This window comes from Hyaena hyaena, unplaced genomic scaffold, assembly GCF_003009895.1.
Source record: "Hyaena hyaena isolate Hyena2069 unplaced genomic scaffold, ASM300989v1 scaffold_179, whole genome shotgun sequence".
Classification (NCBI taxonomy): Eukaryota; Metazoa; Chordata; class Mammalia; order Carnivora; family Hyaenidae; genus Hyaena; species Hyaena hyaena.
This window is the reverse complement of record NW_024080812.1, coordinates 2,058,733-2,081,576: the sequence shown is the minus strand read 5'-3', so window position 1 is coordinate 2,081,576 and position 22,844 is coordinate 2,058,733. Positions and strand designations below refer to the sequence as shown.

Below are 22,844 nucleotides of genomic sequence, written 5' to 3'. Positions count from 1 at the left end.
CCAAAAAATATGGAAATAGATATCATGACTTTTTTAATGCATCTGAATAAGAAAATTCCATCCCAGGTGTGTTTCCAGACAAATAATTTCCACTAGTCTCTTGGAATCTTTAACGCATCCAGTTCCCTAAATAAGCCTTGTCTCCAGGGAGCAGATTCCCCTCCCCTGATCCAGGAGGGTGGCGGTATATTCAGGTGTACCATGTGCCACGTTGCTAGGAGATCTGATGGCCCTGTATCTGCCCTGTGTCATGCTTTGTTAAGTTTTTTCTGGAGGCAATAGAAAACAGGCTCACAGATGGCATAAAGAGAGTAGTTTCTTTCTTTGGAAATCATGATAAACAGATGCCAAGACGACCTCATCCATTCAGGATCCCAACGGAGTCTTGGCTTCCTCTGTCTTCCCTGTAGGCTGTACTTTCGGAGTCAAGTCAAAGGAGAGACAGAGCGGGAGCGGCTGTTGCTTGCCTCCCAGACCAGCGGGGAGATAGTGGCAGGGAGGTTTCCTGTCAACAAGGAGCTGGCTCTTGAGATGGCTGCCCTGATGGCCCAGGTAAGGCCCTTCAGGAATCGGCAGGATGGGGACACCATCTTTGGACTCACAGGTGGAACATACCACACAGCCTAAAACAGGAGTCAGCAGACCCTGTGGTGCCCGAGGGGAGGGTGCCCTCGCATCCCTGGCTGTGGAGGGAAGCTGACTCCTTACCCAGCAGAGCCCTTCACTGCAGATACAGGTTACATGCAGAACTCTGGACATGGAATCCAAAGATTTGCCTTTGAGTGCTAGCCACCTTCCCACTGTGAGGTCTTGGCCAGGTCACTGCAGTGATCTATGCTTTAGTTATCTTGTCTATGTACAGAAAACAAATGCCTCCTTGTATTTCCTTCAGTATGCTACTGAAATGATGTACCACATAATGGATGTGGTAAAATTTGTAAACTGACATCCAGAACTGAAGATGGCTATAGCTTTTAGGGTATTGCAGTGGTCCAAGTGTGACCTTTGAATCAGACACCCCACTCAAATCTCAGCTCTACCATCTGCCGGACTTGTAACCCTGAGCAAGTTGCTTAAACTCTCTGGGCTTCTGTAACACATTGTAAGTAGAATCAGGAAGGGGAATACTCATTCAGACTTCTAGTCTTCTCTTTATTACCTTGAGGAGGCGGTCTTGCCAGAGGTATCTGGGATGCCCTCATGGTTCCCATGAGAAAGGGTCTGAATCTACATGGTGAAGAGGAAGGGGAAATAATAGTAGTTGATCTTTATAATAATAAACATTTACCCAATACTCTGTAGAGGGTCCTTTGCTGAACAATTTATATGTATTATCCCTGTTAGTTCTTATTCTCACTTAATTGATGAAGAAATTGAAGCCCAGAGAGTTTAAGCAACTTGCTCAGGGTTACAAAGCTCGCAGATGGTAGAGCTGAGATTTGAGTGGGGTGTCTGATTCAAAGGTCACACTTGGACCACTGCAATACTCTAAAAGCTATAGCCATCTTCTGTTCTGGATGTCACATATATGTATATATATAACATTTATTTATTTTTGAGAGACAGAGACAGAGTGTGCCTGGGGGAGGAGCAGAGAGGGAGACACAGAATCTGAAGCAGGCTCCAGGCTCTGAGCTGTCAGCACAGAGCCCGATGTGGGGCTCAAACTCATGAACTGTGAGATCATGACCTGAGCTGAAGTCGGGCACTTAACTGACTGAGCCACCCAGGTGCCCCTGGATCTCATATTGGATTAGAAGCCAGAATATCCAGTTTTCCTTTGCCACTAATTGTGTCTTTGGACAAGGCACTTAACCTCAGCTGCCAAAGGAAGGCTGATGTAGATAATCATCTAGGATCATAAGGTGGTTTCTCTAGTGTATGTGAAACTTGAGATAAAGGGTCTGTTCACAAGAAGTGTTTTCGAATCCCTTCACAACCCACCAATAAAGTAATGAAGTAATGATTTATTTCACCTCTCCAGCAGCCTCAGCCCATTCACCTCTGGATTCTTGACTGCTCCCTCTGTGTGCTTCCAACACAGGTAGAATATGGAGACCTAGAGAGGCCCACCCCACCAGGCCCTGGGGGCACACCCCCTGCTAAGGTTCAGCATCACCTCCAGCAAGTCCTAGACAGATTCTACCCAAGGCGCTACAGACACGGGGCACCCCCTGAACAGCTGAGGTAGGCTGCAAGGTCCTGGAGGGAGTTGCTATGAGGAGGCATGGGCTGTGGAGCTGGGGAAGACCTCAAGCCTCAGTGAAAACATGTTGGCATTTCATTGGCACCATCTCTCTCCATCCATCCAAACCAGGCACCTGGCAGATCTGCTGACCACAAAGTGGACAGCACTGCAAGGCTGCTCCCCTCCTGAGTGCATCCGCATCTACCTGACAGTGGCCCGGAAATGGCCTTTCTTTGGTGCTAAGCTTTTTGCTGCTCAGGTAAGTGTGAGGGGTTTCCAAGGGAAGGAGTGATTACCACACTCATAGGAATGTGCCCTAAATTTCTCAAGCTACTGCCCACATCTGGTCCTGTTTGAGCCAGTCCAGGCTAAGGGGCCCGCCTGCACACGAGTAACCACCAGAGGTCGCTGTTTCTCTACCATTTCTGGCCTCAGATTTCAAGGGTCTAGAGCAGAGTTGTGATCCTTGCTTTTGGGCCTGGATTATTTCTGGGTGGCGTTCCTCTTTCCTTTTTTAACTCTTTGAGAATGAGAGTGGGGGAGGGACAGGAGGAGAGAGAGATGGGAGGCGTGGGGGGCGGGAATAGAGAGAAAGGAAGGGAGAGGATTCCAAGTAGGCTCCATGCCCAACTCTGAACCCGACATGGGGTTCAATCCCAGGACCATTAGATCATAACCTGAGCCAAAATCAGTTGCCTCCTTTTTTGGGGGGAAAAAAAAAAGACTAATTCACACATAAGGGTTCAAACTTGACATGATACCCCCCTAAGAATGCTTTCATTTTTAACAAAGTGTAAAAGAGGGGTGCCTGGGTGGCTTAGTCAGTTAAGGATCCAATTTCGGCTCTGGTCATGATCTCATGGTTCATGAGTTTGAGACCCGCATCGGGCTCCCTTGTGTCAGCGCAGAGCCTGCTTCAGATCCTCTGTCTCCCTCTATTTGCCCCTCCCCAGCTCACACTCGCTCCCTTTCTCAAAAATAAAAATTTTTAAAACATTTTTTAAATGTTTTATTTATTTCTGAGAGAGAGAGAGAGAGCATGAGCAGGGGAGTCTCAGAGAGATTGGGAGACACAGAATCTGAAACAGGCTCCAGGCTCTGAGCTAGCTGTCAGCACAAAGCCCGATGCGGTGCTCGAACCAACAAACCGTGAGATCATGACCTGAGTCGAAGTCAGACACTTAACCGACTGAGTCACCCAGGCGCCCTAAAAAATAAACATTTTAAAAAGTTGTAAAAGATACAACAATATATAACCTAAACGAACACGTCTCTGACTTAGCATGGCCACAGGAGACTTTTAACTACTCACGCAACAGTTAATTTCACTGCGTGAAGGCCAAGTGACCAGTATTAATTTCAGTTGGAACTTCTCTTTGCCAGGTGTCTAGTGTGTATAAAACTTATTCATACTCAGGGGATCACATCCTTAAAGTTCACTAACAGTACAGGTTAGACAGTGGACATTGATTTATTCAATAAAGAATTGTTAAGCTCCTACTAGGTCTCAGGAACTGTTTAAGATTCCAAGAGCTGAGCGAATCAGGCACAGTCCTAGCCTTTGTGGAGCTTCCCATCTAGTAAAGGAGGTACACGTTAATAAAATAATCATATTCTCTCTCTAAATACATACGTTATTTTATAAGCTGTAACATGTGCTCTGAAGGAGGATAGGAGTGTTACAAAGGCACCCTGGGACCCTCTCAATCTAGGGGGTTGGGAAAAGCATCTGAAAAAGAGGACATGTACATCCCTCTCCCCAGCCTTTTGGGTAGGAGAGATCGGAAATCTGGATTGCCCTACTGTAGTCCTGGCAGTGCAAGTTAGTCGTTTTAGGAAGTGACCACCAGAGAGTTACTTTTCTCACTGGTAGGGCCTAAAGCCCCTGAGATTGCATTCTTACTTTCCTGTTTCATTTGCAGCCGCTAGGAACTTGGCTGAAGCAAGATACACTTCAGCTGGGAGAGAACTGTCAGTCTGTGTGAACGAGAAAATAGCTGGTCTCCATGCTCATGGCAGAGGGCTGGCCTTTGTTGTGCAGCAGAGCCTCCCACCCCATGTACGGTGGCAGGATGGGCTCTAGGTACCCCTCCCCTCTCCGGAGGGTAATTAGGTAGCTAGAGCCCCAAGGCTTCTGTTTACTTCAGCAGGCTGTGCAAGTACCAAATTTCATGTTTTCCAAGATGAGAAAAAGGTTGGAAATCACTGCCCAGCAGATCCCTGGATGTGCCTTCTTCCCCAGAAAGCTCTTATGGTTCAGCTTCCTTAGCTGTGGGCACGTGTGATGGGATTTCCCTGTTTCCCCAGCCTGTACAGCTGTCTTCCAAGGAGAACGCTCTGGTGTGGATTGCTGTGAATGAGGATGGGGTCAGCATCCTGGACCACAACGCTATGGTATGGAAGGATGAGGGCTGGCTCTCTGACCCCTCCTCCTGAACAGCATCTTTTTTTTTCTCCTCTCTGGACTCAAAGGCCTGAGCCAAGTGATTGTGGTTTCCCTACTCACCCCGCTGCACCCCAGCCTTGCTGTCCTCTAGTCTAGATAGAGCTGTTGACATTCAAGATGTGGATCTCCAAATTCTGACCACTTCAGAGTTCTCCCTTTCTGGTTAAGGCTACCAATGCCTACAAGAGACAGGGGGTGCTGGTTTAGTTCAGGAGGCAGGTGGAAAATTTCCCCCAGAACTAACTGGCTTCTTCTCATAGCATGTGCACGTCACTTACCCCTACTCTTCAGTAATGACCTTCGGTGGCTGTCGGGATGACTTCATGCTTGTGATTAGATCCATTCCGGACCAGAGCTCTGGAAAAGGCCACATTGAGAAGTTGCTCTTCCGGATGGCTGCTCCCAAGGTGCATCTGACAGCTGCTAAAACATGTTACTCAGATCTATCTAGTGTGATGAGGTGGGCTTGCAGTTAGGAAAGGACCCTGGGGTTATGACCATACTCTAGAAGGGCCCTGTCCCAGGTATAACTTTTGGTTTTGTCTGTAGTCAGTCCTCCAAGGGTTCGGGTGGGGTTGGATTCAGTAGTCACCGGTGAGCTGATCGGTGAGGGGCTGGCTGGGAAGGCACGCACTCCGGTACGGCTACGTCCATGGTCCCCACTTGGTCCTCTCAGCCTTCGCAGCCCAGCACCACGCGGGCTTGAGGCGAGGCCCACTTGTTCTTCATGCAGCCGATCCAGGGGCCAGGGCAGCGTCCTCCTCAGTGTGCTCTCCCTTCCCCGGGGCTCTGCCAACACTAGTCACAAAGTGGGACAGTCTGCACACACTCCCCCTTCCTTGTGGTCTTGAAGACAGTCCCAAAGACCTCTATTGCTTGAAGAGCTTTGTTCCTACTCAGCACAGGAAATATTGACTAGCAAAAGTTAACAATTATAAAGGCTTCAAAACTTAAGTTCTGATTTATAGCTCCAGACTCCATTCGGAAAGTAACCGGAGACTCTGTTGTTTTAATCCTAAAATTGGAGTTTCCCAAACCTCCTGTTTTCTTTAATACCACCCTGGCCAATGGAGAGGATTCACAGACACCTTTCTCCAGGGAGGCCCACTTCCCTGGCTCAGTGCCTTCTGTTCTCAGGAGGGTGCTGTGCACCAGCAGCCCTTCAGACCAATAGGCACCCATGTCACTGGGGTTTTGAACCTCACAGAAATTATCCCCTTTGGACATTGTCTCCCAAAGATTTTAAGAGATAAGAAACTGAAGCCAGGAAGGTTATGTACCTAGTATAACAGCTAATGAGAAAGCCAGGATTCAAGCCAAGGTTAGTTCAATTCGTTTCTGTTGTCTCCTTAGATTGCAGAGGCTACCTTCATCATGGCCAGCTACATGAACCATTGCTCTCCAACTGTGAACCCACCTACCAACCCATCTGCTGCCCGCCAGCTACGAGAACTGGACAGACAGCAGTTTTTTGCTTCTGTTCCATGTGCTGCCAGAGGGCCAACGTTGCTGTGAATATTTCTCCTGCCCTTTTCCCCCTCCAACCACCTGGTGCCTCTGTGATTAGAGACTGGTCTCCTGGGGTATGATACTACTGTGATGGGGTCTGGCAGCCCTCCTCCAGTTTATTCTGTGAAATGTGTTATTTCACTGTGAAGCCTTCATTCTCTAGGTGCCTTATAATGTTTCAGGGCCCAACTTTTAAAAATCCAGGCCCAGTATAAAAACCACTTTTATTTTTTTTTCCACAAGAATACTGAGCTCTGGATGCTGCCTGATTCTAGATACAAGACTGGGATGATCTGCGGTTGCTAGTTACTGAGGGCATCAGTGCCATAAGTCAAAGCTTTATGCACTGAAACTCAGGAAGGATAGTATCTTTTACGTCGTATATGGTCCTTATGTGGGGATTTATACTTGAAGTTTTCCCAACATCCTTGAACAAGATAGGACTAAAATTTCTAGTCCGCCTGAACTGTGACAGCCTAGAACTCACTAAAACTGGACTTCCCTTTCCATATGGGAAAGGTATTGGCAGGGCTAGAGGTTAAGGAAAAGACTCAACTTTCTCCTTCCCCACTGCAAATGAGTAGGCACTTATAGTGCCTCTCTGGGGCAGGAGTCTTGTCTTTGCAGGACAAGAAAAAGGCATGATCCCTGCTGAGACTCGAGCTGTTCTCCTTCACACTGGACTGTGAGCCCAACTGGGTACAAGCAAGGGCAGGGGTGAGTCCAATCTGACCTCTCCCTGTTTTCATTTTAACGACCGGACAGGGCTCAATGAAGGCTATGCTTCCTGCTGTAGGACAGAGTGGTCACCACTGGTTTCCTTGCTCTTTGAAAAACCCAAGCACGTGCACTCTGTTTTTTGCTGCTTTGTGAGGTCATCAAAGATGAGTCAAAAATAGAATCCAGGCTCATGGACCTGAATTTGCTCAAGATTCAACGGCGAACTTCTGCTGAGAATTAGTGTGAGGGCTGCTGAGAATTAGTGTGAGGGCAGAGGGTACACAGGTGATACCTCTCCTAGCAAGAGTACCCTGGTGATATAAATATCCCCCCATCCCCAACTGAGGCCTTCTGTTGAGTGCAGAGGAGATGATCTTCCACCCTCCCCTAACAGAAAACAGACGAAAGAGTTCATTTACACTCTGATTCTCTGACATTGGAGAAGCTGAGCTTTATTTCCTAGTTCTAAGGCAGTCCCACCATTTGTCAATCAAGGGCTGAAAACTGTGTGGCTCGAGCAGGAGTATCCAAGAACCAAGCCTTTGACTTCCACAAAGTGTGTGTGTGTTGCACACTGCAAAAACTTCAAGGTTGGAACTAGTTTCTCTGAACACCTCAGCTGCTGTAAGCTTCCCTCCTTTCACCCTTTAAACTGACAAACATGATTTACAGGAAAAAAAAAAAAAAGCACATCAGAGCATCTGTCTCTTTTAAATAAACTTGACTTTGCAAGGCTGGCAATTTTACAGCCATCTTCCATTTCTGTTGCTGCCTTTCCCCCAGGATAGGAGATCTAACTGAGACATTTCTACCTCGGACAATTCAAATGTCACATGTAACACAGGCTCCTGAATAACCCCTCCTGAGCTGATGTAAAAGGCAGGAATTACAGCTCTAGTTTTGTAATATCCTGAGTATCTCTAACACCCATGAGGATAATATTATCTATCTGAGAGTTAAAAAAAAAAAAAAAAAATTAGGATCCTAAGGAAAAAGCAAGCAAGAATGGAGCTGTGTTCACACTGAACTTGGGGGTTCAGCTATTTCCCCCACCCTAGCTCCTTCCCAGCCTTTCTTGAATCTTTCCATAGTGTATTAATTTTATACAGAAGACACTGCCTTATAATCAAAGGCTTCTGCAGTTTGTGTTTATCCTTCTTTAACATGTCTGGAAACCAAAGTCAAATTTCTGTCTGGTCTTCTGTGTCATCATTCTTGGAAAAAGAAGTGCTGGAAACCATAGACAATGCTGAATAACAGAAGAGTATTAATGTGCTTGATATCCAAGACTGAAATGCAATGTTCATGTTTGTCAATAAAAAGCAACTGTCTGTGAACCAGGCAATTATTGTGTATGTTTTGGAAAGAGATAGGTTTATTAAGAGAGTCATCATAAATTAACCCTGTACGGAAAACAAAGGAGCTAGATGGACAGAGACTAGTCTTTTGTAGGACATCTTCCAGGTACTCACCAGTACCTGAAGGGTTTGACTATTTTTTCCTTTTATACAGGGGTACTATGCAGTTGGAAATTATGTTTCTTAAGAAATCTGATGTCAGTTTCCCATGGTCTTGCTCCACAAATCCTACAAAAAGTTAACCTGAATCTGCTTAGGAATTTCGCAAAGTGCTCTCTGTCAACATTACTTTTGACATGTCATTTCTTAAGGTCTCCCCTCAGTTGGTGAAGTAGGCAAAACCTTACAAGGGGATCACCACAATACACAGAAGGAATTTGCTCAACATCACACAATGAGTTAGGTTTCCAGTCACCTGCTCTGTGGCTCTGAGATCCACTGCATCCATACTGGTTCCTAGGACTGTGTCCACCCGATGGTTTAGAATACAGAAAATAAACCAGCCACTATGGCTTAGGAGTCCTCTCCCATGGCAGACAGTACTGGCCTTCTCAATGCTGGGACTCATGGACTTGCCGGTGTGGCTTTCTGGTGCGCCAGGACCTCCTGGCAGCTCCTGTACACTTCAATCAAGCAGTCCAGGCGGGGCTTGGCACTCTGAATTCCAAAGGGGAGAAATGCAGAGTCAAGATGAACGTAAGAGAGCACGTAACTGTGCTGCATCCATGTGCAACCTCAATCTCTCAGCACATCAGGGTCTAAAGGGCTCAGGTGTGAGCCCAGAGAGGCAGACGCTCAGGCCAGATGGCACCCTACTGGCTAAGAAAGCAAGAGGAATAACAAGGACAGACCCTCTTGGGAAATGTCACAGCTGTGAAACAGTCCTCAAGGGCAAGAAGGGCAATTTAATATGTAAATATCAAAAAGTATTTTGTACAGTGAAATGTAATACAACCAAAATTAAAAGAAAAGTCACAGAATTAGAAAAATATATGTGGAAAGCATATTTAGAGAGTTTGTTACCCAAAATATATAAATTTTTACAAATGCATAATCAGATCTAGATTCTACTCGATTAATAGAGGAGATGGATAGCTTAAAACGAGGAAATACTGGTAGGCAATACAAGGAAATATGAAAAGTCTCTTTGTCATTTAAATTTAAGAAACTTTAAATTCCTTTACCTACATACTAAAGTAAACAAATAACTAAACCCACTGTTAGCCAAGACTACAGAAAAACAAGTACAAATTCCCAAAAGTATGGTAACGTCCAATCTCTGGAGCGAAATTACAAACTGTAAAAATCTATGATACAGTTCATAAGCTTTAATAAGATAATTTTGAACTGCAATGCAAAAGAATTTTCACTTAGCAGCCTTAATTTTTTTGTGAAAAAGGAAGGGCAGTAAGACAGTTAACTATACACATAAATGCTTTATATACTTATAATTTACTATAATCATGTTTGTATATGAAAATTTTATAAAAGCAAGACGAAAAATAAGATGCTTCAAAATGGAGATGATTTCAAAAGCCTGCAGTAGTGTGGCTAAATAGTCAATGTGATAATGTAACTATTTAAAATAATAAGCATAATGGACTCTATATGTATGAAAATATGTATAGTAGATTTAAAAAGCAAGACACAAAAGTGTATAGCAGCATGTGTAGATCAGTGGCATCTACGTAAAAGCATATATTGACAGACTAACAGAGTAGATGAATAGTTACACGCAGATACCACTATACGTGTTTTCTCTAAAATTTGTATAAATTCATAGTATGTCTGAAAGCCTGTATCTGCTTCAGAAAGAAACTTCTGAAATAACTAAAATCCTAACTCCCTAAAAGTAGTGGTCAAGTGTCCTCAAATGTTCTTGACAACAAAAGTTGACATTCCTACCCAACATAAGTAGCAATGGATATGCAGAGAGCAGGGAAAAGCAACGGATTTTTTGAAGAAACTTTAGACAAGTGTTCTGCGCTCACCTGGAAGACAGGTACTACTTGGGATATCCCATGTGGTTCCACTGGATCCTTCAATAAAATGCAGAGGTAGTAAATCACCTTCTGCTGTAAGAAAATAAACCCAATAGAGATCTAAGTGAAACTCATTTTGTTTTCTTTTTCTTCAAGGGAAGGCTAAAAACTTTTTATAAATGGTTATCTCTAAGTAGTAGAACACTTGATAAACTTTCGAAGTGAGGGAGTAAATTCTCATTCGTAAATGAAGACAACACAACAGCAGCCAGCAGCAACAACCTGAGATGATTTTGAAATTGAGCTAAAACTAAAGCTGAAATGCTGACTTCCTATCTATGAAAACCTATTGTATCTCTTTAAAAATAAAGATATGTACCTTTTCACTATAAATTTCACTTCTATGGTTTATAGACATGCTAGCCATAAAGGAAACACTACAATTCTGGAACAGAGTCTTCCAAGTTTAATGCTGTGACATCAAGCACTTTAGGCATTAAGACTTAGGTTAGATCCAGGCAAAGGCCATGGGAGAGACCTGTAATACTTACTACTCAACTACTTACCATGTAAATAGCTTCATTGATGACAACATCCTTCACCTTGCCCATCTCAATGAAGGTAGTGCTTTCTTTGCCTGAGGCATAAGATGAAGTCATCTGGATACCAAGGGAATCTATGATTAACAGAGTCTCCTGATCAATCTTGACAAAATGGAGGTAACCAAGCAGGCCTAAGAGAGTGATGAAGATGGCAGCAGAGAGGATCATGCTGTTCTGAAGAGAGAGCCAGACACAGGCGGTAAGATTACCAAATGATCCCCTGCACAGATCTCTTACTGTTTAACAGGCTGACTCTAGGCAATGACGAAAAACGCCTGTGTTCTGCTGTGAGTTGAACAGATGAGAAACGTGAATGGAGGAAGAAGAAATCACTTTTATTTCAGCTCCGTAGTGCTGTGAAAGCATATAATGAAATATATCCAGGCAGCAAACGGATAGGTCTGGGAGGAGAATCTCCATCACCAAAACGTATCTACCATCACACCACTCTCAGAGAGTTTTCTTCCAAAACTGAAAACAGAGGGATTCAGACCATTTTCTCCCAGGCTTCATCAGCAGAATATACAGTGCAAAATCAGCCAGTTCAATAGTAAGATGCTTAGCACAGTGCAGCAGATAGTACTCAACAGCCCATCCCCCTTCCTAACAGAACTTGGGAGTGAATCATGATTGGTTCCTATTCCTTCTGCCAGTGACTGCTTCAGGAATGAATACATGACACAACTCTGGCCAGTGAGATTGGAGAGGAGGTCTGCTGGAGAGGCTTCTGGAAAATGAAGTCCAACTTAAAAAGAGATCTAAGGAAGAGAAGTTCCCTTTCTCTTGAAGTTTTGATGCCTGGAACTATGGGGCTACTACTCCTCTGCCAGACTCTAGACAAATGTAGACAGCCAGGCTGAGGACAAGCAGAATGGGTACGCCAAGGGTGGAAGAGTAGGAACCTGAAAAGAAAAATCAACTGAGCCTCTTATGCCCTCTAGAGCCCTCCTACCTCCAGACTTCTTGTTTTGTAAATAAAGATTGTATCATTTAGGGCTCTTTTAGTTCTTTTGGGTTGTGACTAAGTGATGTATTAAGTCTGAGTAGCTAAAAAGACTAACTTACGTGTTAAGGGTTCAAAAATGGTATTTATTCCTTTGATTCTAAAACACATTTACAGCTTTTTGAAGTTGAATGTGTTTTTCAATTGATGTATGTTTTTTTCATGTGCCATTATTTTCTTCCCAAAAAAGCTATTATTTAGGAGGATGGCACAGAGGGAAAAAAAATCACTGATGACTAATCTCTCAAGAGAGTCAGTAATTTACTGTCATCCTTGAGGGCTGGATGTATCTTATTCTTTTTTTTTAATTAAAATTTTTAATGTTTTATTTATTTCTGAGAGAGAGAGACAGTGTGAGCAGGGGAGGGTCAGAGAGAGAGGGAGATACAGAATCTGAAGCAGGCTCCAGGCTCTGAGCTGTCAGCACAGAGCCCGACGTGGGGCTCGAACCCATGAACCATGAGATCATGACCTGAGCCAAAGTCGAGCACTTAACTGACTGAGCCACCCAGGCGCCCCTAAGTTAATTTATTCTGAGAGCGAGAGAAAGTGTGAGCAGGGGAGGGACAGAGAAAGAGAGAGCAAGAATCCCAAGCAGGCTCCCTGCTGTCAGCACAGTGCCCAACGTGGAGCTTGAACTCACAAACCAGGAGATCATGACCTGAGCCAACGTCAGATGCTTAACCGACTGAGGTCGAAGTATCTTATTCTTTATTACTGACAAGATGCCTTCTTTGACCTAACTCTAGTCAAGCTCTTCTAAACCCTCAACCTTGGTGTCCATCCTTGTTGGGCCTGCAATGCCCAACAAGCTGTATCAAGAATCTGATGACCCTGGCCTGTCTTTAGCAAGAATTGTGTCAAGTCAATTTAGCCAGAATTTTCCTTTACCTCTGATGTTTCTTTTTAGCCATTTTCCACTCACCCACCATGCTCCTTGGCTATAAATTCCCACTTGTTATTGCTATATTCAGAATTGGGCCCAATTCTACACTGAGATCTCTCTTTTCCTACTGCAATAGTTTCTGAATAAAATCTGTTTTTACTGCTTTAAATACTGGCTGCCTCTGGTTTTCTTTGAAAATACTTTTCTACTTCATTCTCCCTAACACATAGTAAGTATTGGATCAAGAGACTATTTTAGGCCTGTGATCTATTTTTGAGCTAAGCATGGTTTTTACACTTTTAAAAGAATTGTTAAAGAAACAGAAGACTATGAGACAGAGATGTGTAAAGCCTAAAATATTTTCTATTTGCCCTTTTATATATATTTTTTTTTGTATTTTGAGAGAGACAGAGCATGAACAGGGGATGGGCAGAGGGAGGGAAACACAGAATCCAAGGCAGGTTCCAGGCTCTGAGCCCAATGCAGGGCTCATGACAAGTGGACTGCAAGATCATGACTTGAGCCAAAGTCAAACACTTAACTGACTGAGCCACTCGGGTGCCCCTCTATTTGGCCTTTTAAAGATAAAGTCTGCTGACCTCTGTACTAGATAATTACTTGTTGACTAATGAATGGAGGGTAGAAAAATCTATGTTATTGGGTCTCTGGTGATCCAGAAATATCTACTTTGAGTTAATTAAATGTTAGTATCTAGTACAGTGTCTGGTTCATAGTCTTAACCAAATAAGCATTATGGAAGAATACAGAGAAATAAAATTCAGTCCTGGCCCTTAATGATGTATTAGAGGCAAAATTAATGCATATAAAATATTTTGGGAGAATACTATGAAACTCACTATAGTGCCTAAGGAAGGATTAAAAGAGAGTTATAGAGTGAGGGAGAGAGACATCAAAGCACACAAGGATATTCCATGACCTCCAAGGAAGGAGTTCATTAGGGCAGAAGAGGTGATGGTTACTGACAGATACATTTGGTTGAGGAAAAGAAGGGGGGAAAGTATTCCAGGTTGGAATAAGGTAATAACGTGCAATTTTAATAGAATTGTGGATTCAAAAACCAGAAAGAAAGAAGGGATGAAGAACAATAAATGTTAGAGGATTTAATTCATATCAGGGTTTTTTTTGTTTTTGTTTTTTTAATGTTTTATTTGTTTTTGAGACAGCGTGAGCAGAGGAGGGTCAGAGAGAGAGAGGGAGTCACAGAATCCAAAGACAGGCTCCAGGCTCTGAGCTAGCTGTCAGCACAGAACCCAACACGGGGCTCGAACCCACGAACGTGTGACCTGAGCTGAAGTCGGAGGCTTAACCAACTGAGCCACCCAAGTGCCCCTCCATATCAGTTTTTTAATAAGGTAATCCCTGTCCCAAACTCCATTACTGCCTGCATTCTTTACACATCATGTTTCTGTCTAAAATTCTAACAATTCAATATTTATTTGGGCTGAAATTAAGCCTCATGTTTTTATTAATTACTTCATAAGACTTCTTCTCACCCCTGAGATTCATTACTCTGACAGTTCTGAACACAAGAAAAGGTAAGAAACTTTGGTACACGGAGCCCTTAAGAAGTGTTGCAGTAGAGTTTAAAGGAAGATAAGGTTACTGAGTCCCAGGCACGCGATGGAGGTAAGTTGGCATAAAAAACAAACTTCTACTTACAAATTTGCCTAAGCAACTCCTCCCCACGGAAGAGACAGTATAGCGGAAAAGAAAGGGTTTCGGAGTCAGACAGCCCTGGGTTTGAAACCCAGGTATGCTGTTTATTAGCTTTGTGTTGGGTAAGTTATTACTCTTTCTGAGCCTTGGTTTTCTTCTAAGGTTAAAACTACGCATTCAGGAAAGCAGCTGGCAATCAGTGGGCATTTAATAAATATCTGTTCCCTTCACCTCACATGGGCACATGGCCAGAACTCAGGCTAGTGTTAAAATTCAACTACATTATAAATTAAATCTTTTTAGGGGGAGGGAGATGGACTGTCCTGGCAACTTAACCATTTCAACTGACTTAAGAACAAACTTTTAGATATAGTTTGGTACAAATTAGAGCAGTCTTAATTTTGTATATACCTATGCCAAATTACCATGCTCTGGTGGCAAAAAAAAAAAAAAAAGCCAATAGATGCAATAATGGAAACAATCCACAAATTACAGAAATAAATAGACCTAGCTCTAGTCAGTCGCTCCTGGAATAAAATACTCAATTCAAGGCACTACATATGAAACCCAACTCATCCTGAAAAGAGCAATTAAGATGACTCCTTTTATTTGAAGGCTGTCACAAAGCTACTGCATGTGACCCTCACAACACTGTGAAGCTAGCATGGCAGATGGCAATTCTATTTTAGACATGTGAAAACTGAGGCTCGGAAAATAGGAATGAGTCTGGAAAGCGAGCAAAGAAACAAGTCTTCTCTGAAACATAGGAATTCTTCAGAAAATACTTGAAGTTGGGAAAGGGGTTGGGGTGTGTGTGTGTCTATACACGCACATACATACTGTGGAGGCAAAGACAAGTTTCCGGAAGACCTAAGGTATTACTAGCCGTGATTCCTCTGAAGAGTACAAATGATGGAGGAGGTCGATCGACTTAATACTACTCTCAACTCTTGGAACCAGCGAGTTCCGGCCCTCCGACCCTACAACAGGAGGGGCCGGCGGAAGGTCCACGCTGGACGCTAAGACCCCAAAGACCCTTCCAAACCCGAACTCCCGACTCCGACCTCGGGAAAGGGCCGATCGGCCAGTACCTCGCAAAGGGTGAAGAGTCCATAGGCCACTAGCCACACCGTGCAGGTGACAGCGGTGAGCGAATGCAACGAGAGCCGAGGGCAGCTGATGCAGAACTCTCGGCACGACGGGGAGTAGTAGCGGCGCTGCAGGGCCAGTCGGCCGCCGCAGATATCCGAGAAGCTCCGCTCATCCTCCATTCCTCGCTCGCTCCCTCCCCGCCGGGACGCGCCGCTCTAGTCCGCCAGCTAGCGTAACTCTCGCTGGCTCTGGACCCACTTCCGGAGTGCGGCTTTCGGTCCCGCCCCGCCCGGCTGCGTCTCACGCTCCGCGCAGCCGCAGATCCGGGACGGGAGTTGCGGCGGGGATCCAGAACTAGTATTTCGCACAGACAGGGCTGGGATTTTGTGATTGTCTACTGCAGAGACTGCATTGGGCCAATTCAGCCTGCCGATTAAAAACCGCTGTTAATGAACCTTCTCTCGGCAAACGGATTTCTATTTCTAAGCCAGAGCACGCCCTAAGGAGTCGATCCACAGGTATACACTCATTCATTCCTGAGCCAGGTAGTTTTAGGCGCTGAGGACACAGTGGTGAATATTGAAGGTCCCTGCCTTCAAGTGGCTTCCTTCCTAGTAAGAGAAACAATATGGAAACTGGCAATTATATGACCGGCAGAAGTGGCTTGGGGACGTGCAATAGGACAGTCAGGAAAATGTGAGGAAAGACACTGGAGCTGCAAAGATGAGGAGCCCGAATGGTGGGGGAGAGCTCTGAAGGAGGAATTTGCCAGGTTGGAGGACCAGACAAGGCAAAGTCCCTGAGGCTAGAACAAGGCTGACTTATTGGAAGAATCAAGAAGCTGCCACATGAAGAATGCATTTGGAAGCTGGGGAGGTGGAGGTAGGGTTCAGGTCAAAGAGGGTCTTGTAGGGCCTGGTAAGAAGTTTGAATTTCACTGGCTGGGAGTTCTCTCTTCCAAACCACTGAGTGGAGCATTGAGTAGACAGACGAGCCCTGGCTGGGACTCCGTAGCAAGAAAGGAAGATGGAGAAGGTATGGATAATAAAATTACTAAACTCATGAGTAATAGCGCCTGTGGGTTCTTTTTTTTTTAAACTTCGGTTGTGGCTCAAGAGTGGCTTGTGGCCTGTTAAAAGAATTATAGTGCTTCAGCCCTGAGGCAGCATCATCTTAAAGAATTTATGATCCCTTTGTCTATAAAGATAAATGACATAACAGTCTCACCAGCTTTAAGCAAGATTCCGTTTTTCCATCGTCATCCAGGATTTTGTTTCCTTTTTTTCCTCTAAAGGATATTCTTCAAGTATTGCTTTGTTTTTCCAATTTCATTTATATGCCCTAAATCTTACCAAGCAATACATCTCCTCTCATCTTTGTAAATGACACGTGCATGTCTTTATATAATTATAAAAGTGAAGTTTGCTTATTTTGGAAAAGTTGAAAAATACAGAAAAGAAGAAAAGCTTAAGCCACCCATTATTTCCACCACTCAGAGAGACACTGTTGATATTTGGGGGAAACCTTAAGTCCTAGACTTCTTAACCTGGACTCCATGGATAAAATCAGAGGTTTACCTTTCGTTTCATTAACCTAATTGAAATTTAACATTTTTTTTGGTCATGAGTGCAATTAGTATTAGCAACACTTGTGATTTTTGTCACTCTCATAGAAACCACAAATATTTTCATTTCACGATAATTATTATCTCAAAATATTTCCATTCATTACTTCAAAATTGCAGTAATTATTAGATCCATTTCTTGATCGTATTATTTAATCTGTCAGTGGAGATACATACATCCATTAGCACATTTTAAAACTATTTTGAGGTGGCTGGGTGGCTCAGTGGCTTAGGCATCCAACTCTTGATTTCGGCTCAGGTCATGATCATGCACTGGTAGTGTGGAGCCTGCTTGGGATTCTTTCTCTCTCTCCCTCTCTCTCTGCTTGTTTTGCTTTAAAAGAAAAACAGCAAGGAGTGATTGTTCTGGCTCTAAATGTTGGACTTAAAAGTATTAATAGGCCGGGGCGCCTGGGTGGCTTAGTCGGTTAAGCGTCCGACTTTTGCTTAGGTCATGATCTCATGGTTCGTGGGTTCGAGCCCCGCATCGGGTTCTGTGCTGACAGCTCAGAGCCTGGAGCCTGCTTCAGATTCTTTGTGTCCCTCTCTCTCTCTGCCCCTCCCCCGCTCATGCTCCGTCTCTGTCTCAAAAATAAACTATTTTTAAAAATGTTTAAATGAGATGCAGACATGGAAAGATGATAGCTATTAAGTATTGAAAGCAAGATGCAGAATAGTAAGACAGAGTGGCTGCTGGTATTAGGATGAGCACGTGTGCGGTCACAGTCGCAGAGGAGGATCTGGNTGCCAGCTTGGAGCCTGGAGCCTGTTTCAGTCTGTGACTCCCTCTCTCTCTGGCCCTCCCCTGCTCACGCTCTCTCTCTCTCTCTCCTAGAAATAAATAAAACATTTAAAAAAAAAAAAAGTATTAATAGGCCTCAGAAGTTCAGCGAAATAATATTAGCAAGGAAGGGCAGCTGATGAAAAGAACTTCAACCTAGAAATTGGCAGGTTTCTCTGAGAAAGTTTAACATCTTTTTGCAGGGTCACAACTAATATCCTAATGAAGTGCGTTGTGTAGAAGCAAAGAAAGGAAGCTTGAGAAATGTGCACTCTGTTTTGTCAAGATAGGCTACTATTTTTTAAAAAAATGTTTAATGTTTTATTTATTTTTGAGAGAAAGAGAAAACACAAGCAGGGGAGGGGTTAGAGGGCGAGGGACACAACAAATCCAAAGCAGGCTCCAGGCTCTAAGCCTCTAAACTATCTGCACAGCTGGCTCAAACCCTGAAGTGTGAGATCAGGATCTGAGCTGAAGTCGGAAGTTTAATCTCCCCTCCCCCCGGGGCCACCCAGGCGCCCCCAACCTGTCCTTTTTTTTTTTTTTTAAATACAAAGTTCCTTTTTTCATTTTGAGAAAGAGAGAGCAAGAGCATGTGGGAGGAGCAGAGAGAGAGAAGACAGAGAATCCTCTGCATTGTCAGCTCAGAGCCCCATGCAGGGCTCAAATCCACGAACCCGGGAGATCATGACCTGAGCCAAAATCAAGAGTCAGACTCAGCATGCTTGACCGACTAAGCCACCCAGGCGCCCCCAATCGGTCCATTTTTAATATGTTTATTATCTTCCCAATCTCAAATTGAAATTATATAAAAGAAAATACATTCATAATCCTGCCACCTAAACAAATCAATCTTCATTTTCCCAACCATTTAGATCCTCTTGTTTTAACATTTACATTGTTAGAAAGATGATATAATACAGAACATTTTTGAATGAGTTAAAAATATTACAATCCTAAAAGCCTTTCAGTGTTACATGTTACTCCCTCCTTCCATCTCTTCGTTATTACACTTTTAAAAATTATTATAGTCCTAGTGTGCACATAATTTTGTAATGTTAAAATATAAACAGGTGTATTTAAAATTTTAAGTTTGAGCAAAAATCTATTCGAATAGGGCAATGTCAAAAGGGAAGTAGTTAAGAGCTCTCCACTTGATTGGAAGAAGGGGAAAGACTTTCATAGAGAAGGGGTGGAAGCAAAGCAAGGAAATTACATGATTGGCTATAGCTTAAGGTTGCCTTGTCTGTGATTGGTTGTGCATAGGTTTGGATTTCTTAACATTGAGGCATTAGCAGGCTTAGGCTTTGGTTTGCTTAGGCAGGCAGTTAAGCTATTAGAAACACCCTAATGGCTCCCTTGTTTAATTAATTTAACAATAATTTAAAAATTAATGTTTGGCAAACATTTCCTATATTTCTACAGATTTTTAAATTTGTTTTTATTTATTTTTGAGGGGGGGGTGGACAGAGGATCCAAAGTGGGCTCTGTGCTGACAGCAGAGAGCCCAATGTGGGGCTCAAACACATGAACGGTGAGAGATCATGACCTGAGCCAACGCCACACAAAGCGCTCCTTTCTACAGAATTTTAAAAAATAAGTACCATTTAAAATAGCTACATAGTATTCCATCATGTTATTCTATAATTTACTTAGTATCACGCTGTTGTTTTCCTATCTACTGAAAATGGCTAGTAATTATTTCAAGTAAGGTAGAACAACAGTAGAAAAAATAGACATATAAAAAGGAACCTATTAAAACAGATATAGCAGAAAGTAGAATTTATTTTGTTTTGCTTTTCATAGAGTCACATCCCCATCTTGTGGCATTCTAGGATAGTAACGCTTAATATTTTCAATTCAAGTCGAGGAACACACCTGGCTTTTATGTGGAAGATTTCTCTCCCCTTTTAACATCAAGATACCTTATGTCGTTGGTACACCAAAGGTTTTTTAAGTGGAATAAAACAAACTTGTGGGAAAGTTATTAAAACAGTGATCTAGCTTGATGGGTATAGGTTTGACAAACAGGCTCAATTAGACCATTAAACTCTCAACTCAATTTTATGTGCTCCATAGCAAAGACTTCTTTAAGTGGTTTTGACCAAGCCATAACTGTGTGGGTAATAAGTTACCCTCAGGTGAAATGTTTCAGAGATTTTAAAGGGAAAGGTGAATAGACCTTCGTTGAAGAAAGCCTTGTTATTCAAAGTATAGTAAGTAGACTAGCTGCATTGGCATCACCTAGGAAGGAGCTCATTTGAAATGCAGTTTCTTGGTTCTCACCCCAGACCTACAGAGGCAGAATCTGAGTTTTAACAAGATCCTCAGGTGATTTGCTTGCACATTAAAAGTTGAGAAGCACTGGGGCGCCTGAGTGGCTCAGTCTGTTAAGGGTCCAGCGTTGGCTCAGGTCATGATCTCTGGGTTCGGTTCGTCGGTTTGAGCCCCACATTGCATCAGGCTCTGTGCTGACAGAGCCCGCTTCGGATTCTGTGTCTCTGTCACTCTCTGCCCCTTCCCTGCTTGTGCTCTGTCTCTCAAAAATAAACAAACATTAAAGCAAAAAGTTGAGAAGCATTGAAAGATATAACACTTAATACTGGATTCTCTAACCTGACTATTTTAGAAGCACCTGAGGAGTTTTTAAGAACTCTACTATTTGGGTCCATCCCAGATAATTGAATAAGAATGGGTGGGGGGCTAGGAGGGTATGGACATGAGCATACCCATTTTGGAAGCTGCCTAGTGTATTTTTAACAGCTGCCAGGGTAGAGAAGTGTTGGGAGGAAATCTTTTTCTCTATATCTCAGATTCATGTGGTTGAATGTGAATTCCCTACAAATTATCTGACAATAGATGTATTAACCAGAGAAAGGGGAACTTTTCAGTAATGAGCAACTAGATAGCCAGAGATAAAGCTATGACCAACACCTAAAAAGGGGGGGAGTAGGGCTTCATACTTAAAAGTGTGAAAAATTCTGTTGGGCTTTTTGAAGTTAATGAGCAGCTGAATTCAGTTTTTATGATGCTCAGTCTTTCCCAATCAGGAAACTCCCTCAGTGGGGTAAGACATAGGGAACCATGGCAGCTGTATTTTGAGAGGTTCTCCTTAAGTTTCTTGCTTTATTATTTATTTCTTTAGCTGCTGATCAGATATTTTCTGTTTCAAGTAATTTTCATACTACTTTGGTAGGCTATTAATCCCTTCAGACCTATTACTCCAGTACCATAATTTTTTTCCTCGTCCAGGCTTAACACCTCTCCCTTTTCTGGGAGAATGCTAACTCCATGAAATCTTGTGTTCCCATATAAGAGTGGGAATTCCATCCTCGGAACTTTCATAGCATAAAGAGATAAGACTTCTTTTAAAAACTACTTTCATTTGCCATTTAATATCCAGTCATTCAATAAAAAATTATTGAACACCTCTTGTGTTAGGCACGTGTTAAATGACAATGAATAAGACACCATTCCTGCTCTCACAGGGGCTGCTTTCAAGGAGAAAGAGATAGTCATTTATTTATTTATTTAAATGTTTATTTGTTTTGGGGGCACCTGGGTGGCACAGTCAGTTGAGAGTCAGAGTTTTGCTCAGGTCATGATCTCGCAGTCTGTGCGTTCGAGCCCCACGTTGGGCTCTGTGCTGACAGCTTGGAGCCTGGAGCCTGCTTCAGATTCTGTGTCTTCCTCTCTCTGCTCCTCCCCTGCTCGCTTGCTCTCTCTCTCTCTCTCTCAAAACTAAAAAACCTAAACATTAAAAAATATTTTTTTTCAGAAATAAACGTTTATTTTTGAGAGAGAGAGAGAGCAGGGAGGGGCAGAGAGAGAGGGACAGAGACCTCAAGTGGGCTCTGCACTGACAGCAACGATCCCCACATGGGGCTCCATCCCGTGAACCCTGAGATCATGACCTGAGCCACGCATGGACCTTCGGTTACCATATCTTAAATGGAGATAATAATAGTGTCTATGTCATTGCCTTGTGAGGAGAATTAAATAACACTTGTAAAGCATATAGTAACACATATAAAGCATATAATAATCATTCAGCAGCCTTAGCAAATATCATTATGTCTAATTCAACCAAAGAGGTCTAGAAAGGCTTCTTCAGAGAAGGGACTTTGCACTGAAACCTCAAGGATAAGAAAAAATCAAGTGAAGGAAAGGAGGAAGGGAGAGGAAGAAAGGGAAACTGTGCCCCATAGGGTAAATGAGGTTAAAATTTTCACTGGGAAGACAACCCCCTCCCCCTTCTTCACAGGAATGTTAACCTTATCTTTTAGAGGCATACAATACAAAGAGCTCCCTAGCCTAGACCAGTGGGAGACAGTGATGGACCATGAAGTGTCTGACAGTTACCACTACTTCATTATACTGTTAACATCTCCGCCCAAGGGGGAAGCACAAGCTTCATTAACATAACACAGGATGCACAGGATACAAGTATCGGCAAGTCTTCTAAATATGCCTGTGCAACCTTTGTACCCACCTTACACACAATGACAAACCCCCACTTTCTGAACATTCATCCTAACCCTAAATAAAAGAAACCCATTCAGGGGCACCTGGTTGGCTCCGTTGGTTAAGCGTCCAACTTCGGCTCAGGTCATGATCTCCAGGTTCATGGGTTTGAGCCCCACATCGGGCTCTGTGCTGACAGCTCAGAGCCTGGAGCCTGCTTTGGATTCTGTGTCTCCCTCTCTTTGCCCCTCCTCTGCTCAAGCTCCGTCTCTGTCAAAAATAAACATAAAAATTAAAAAAAAAAAAAAAGAAACCCATTCAACCCCACTCAGGGGTCCTGGCCTTGAAAGTTATTCCCCATGATCTCCTTATTTGCTGCAAATAAAGTTTCCTTTGTGTGACAACTCCACCTACTGTAGTCGCTGTAACTCACCAAGGAGAGAACTCAGGGTGGTTTGGTTACAAAATGTCCCAAACAGTAGAATAGTCAGGTAGAGGGCTTAAGAATTGTT

At 43.3% G+C, this 22,844-nt stretch overlaps 2 protein-coding genes across 10 annotated transcripts in view; one reads left to right on the top strand and one right to left on the bottom strand.

Moving 5' to 3' along the window:
• Positions 1-7,550, top strand: part of PLEKHH1 (pleckstrin homology, MyTH4 and FERM domain containing H1) — a 50,074-nt gene extending 42,524 nt beyond the window's left edge. For 6 of the 9 annotated variants that reach the window (XM_039240685.1, XM_039240684.1, XM_039240686.1 and 3 more), the window contains 6 exons: positions 411-552; positions 2,045-2,187; positions 2,318-2,447; positions 4,496-4,582; positions 4,895-5,041; positions 5,988-7,550. In XM_039240685.1, coding sequence (XP_039096616.1) covers positions 411-552; positions 2,045-2,187; positions 2,318-2,447; positions 4,496-4,582; positions 4,895-5,041; positions 5,988-6,149 — 811 coding nt within the window. In that variant the 3' untranslated portion in view covers positions 6,150-7,550. Of the gene's footprint in view, positions 1-410; positions 553-2,044; positions 2,188-2,317; positions 2,448-4,495; positions 4,583-4,894; positions 5,095-5,987 lie in introns of those variants that run through there. The other 3 variants (XM_039240688.1, XM_039240690.1, XM_039240691.1) reach the window with 3 other exon arrangements.
• Positions 7,278-15,710, bottom strand: PIGH (phosphatidylinositol glycan anchor biosynthesis class H). The gene is made up of 4 exons (XM_039240694.1): positions 15,463-15,710; positions 10,770-10,979; positions 10,213-10,296; positions 7,278-8,878 (listed from the first exon to the last, which is right to left on the bottom strand). The coding sequence occupies exons 1-4, from the start codon at positions 15,640-15,642 to the stop codon at positions 8,786-8,788; spliced, it is 567 nt and encodes a 188-aa protein (XP_039096625.1). The 5' UTR covers positions 15,643-15,710; the 3' UTR covers positions 7,278-8,785.
• Positions 15,711-22,844: the final 7,134 nt, after the last annotated feature.

Excerpts from the sequence above, each read along its gene's own strand:
- PIGH (XM_039240694.1), bottom strand. The coding sequence starts at position 15,642 with ATGGAGGATGAGCGGAGCTTCTCGGATATCTGCGGCGGCCGACTGGCC. Across the intron at positions 10,297-10,769 it reads TCAATGAAGCTATTTACATG|CAGAAGGTGATTTACTACCT; the intron begins GTAAGTAGTTGA and ends ATTTTCTTACAG. Across the intron at positions 8,879-10,212 it reads AAGTAGTACCTGTCTTCCAG|AGTGCCAAGCCCCGCCTGGA; the intron begins GTGAGCGCAGAA and ends TTTGGAATTCAG.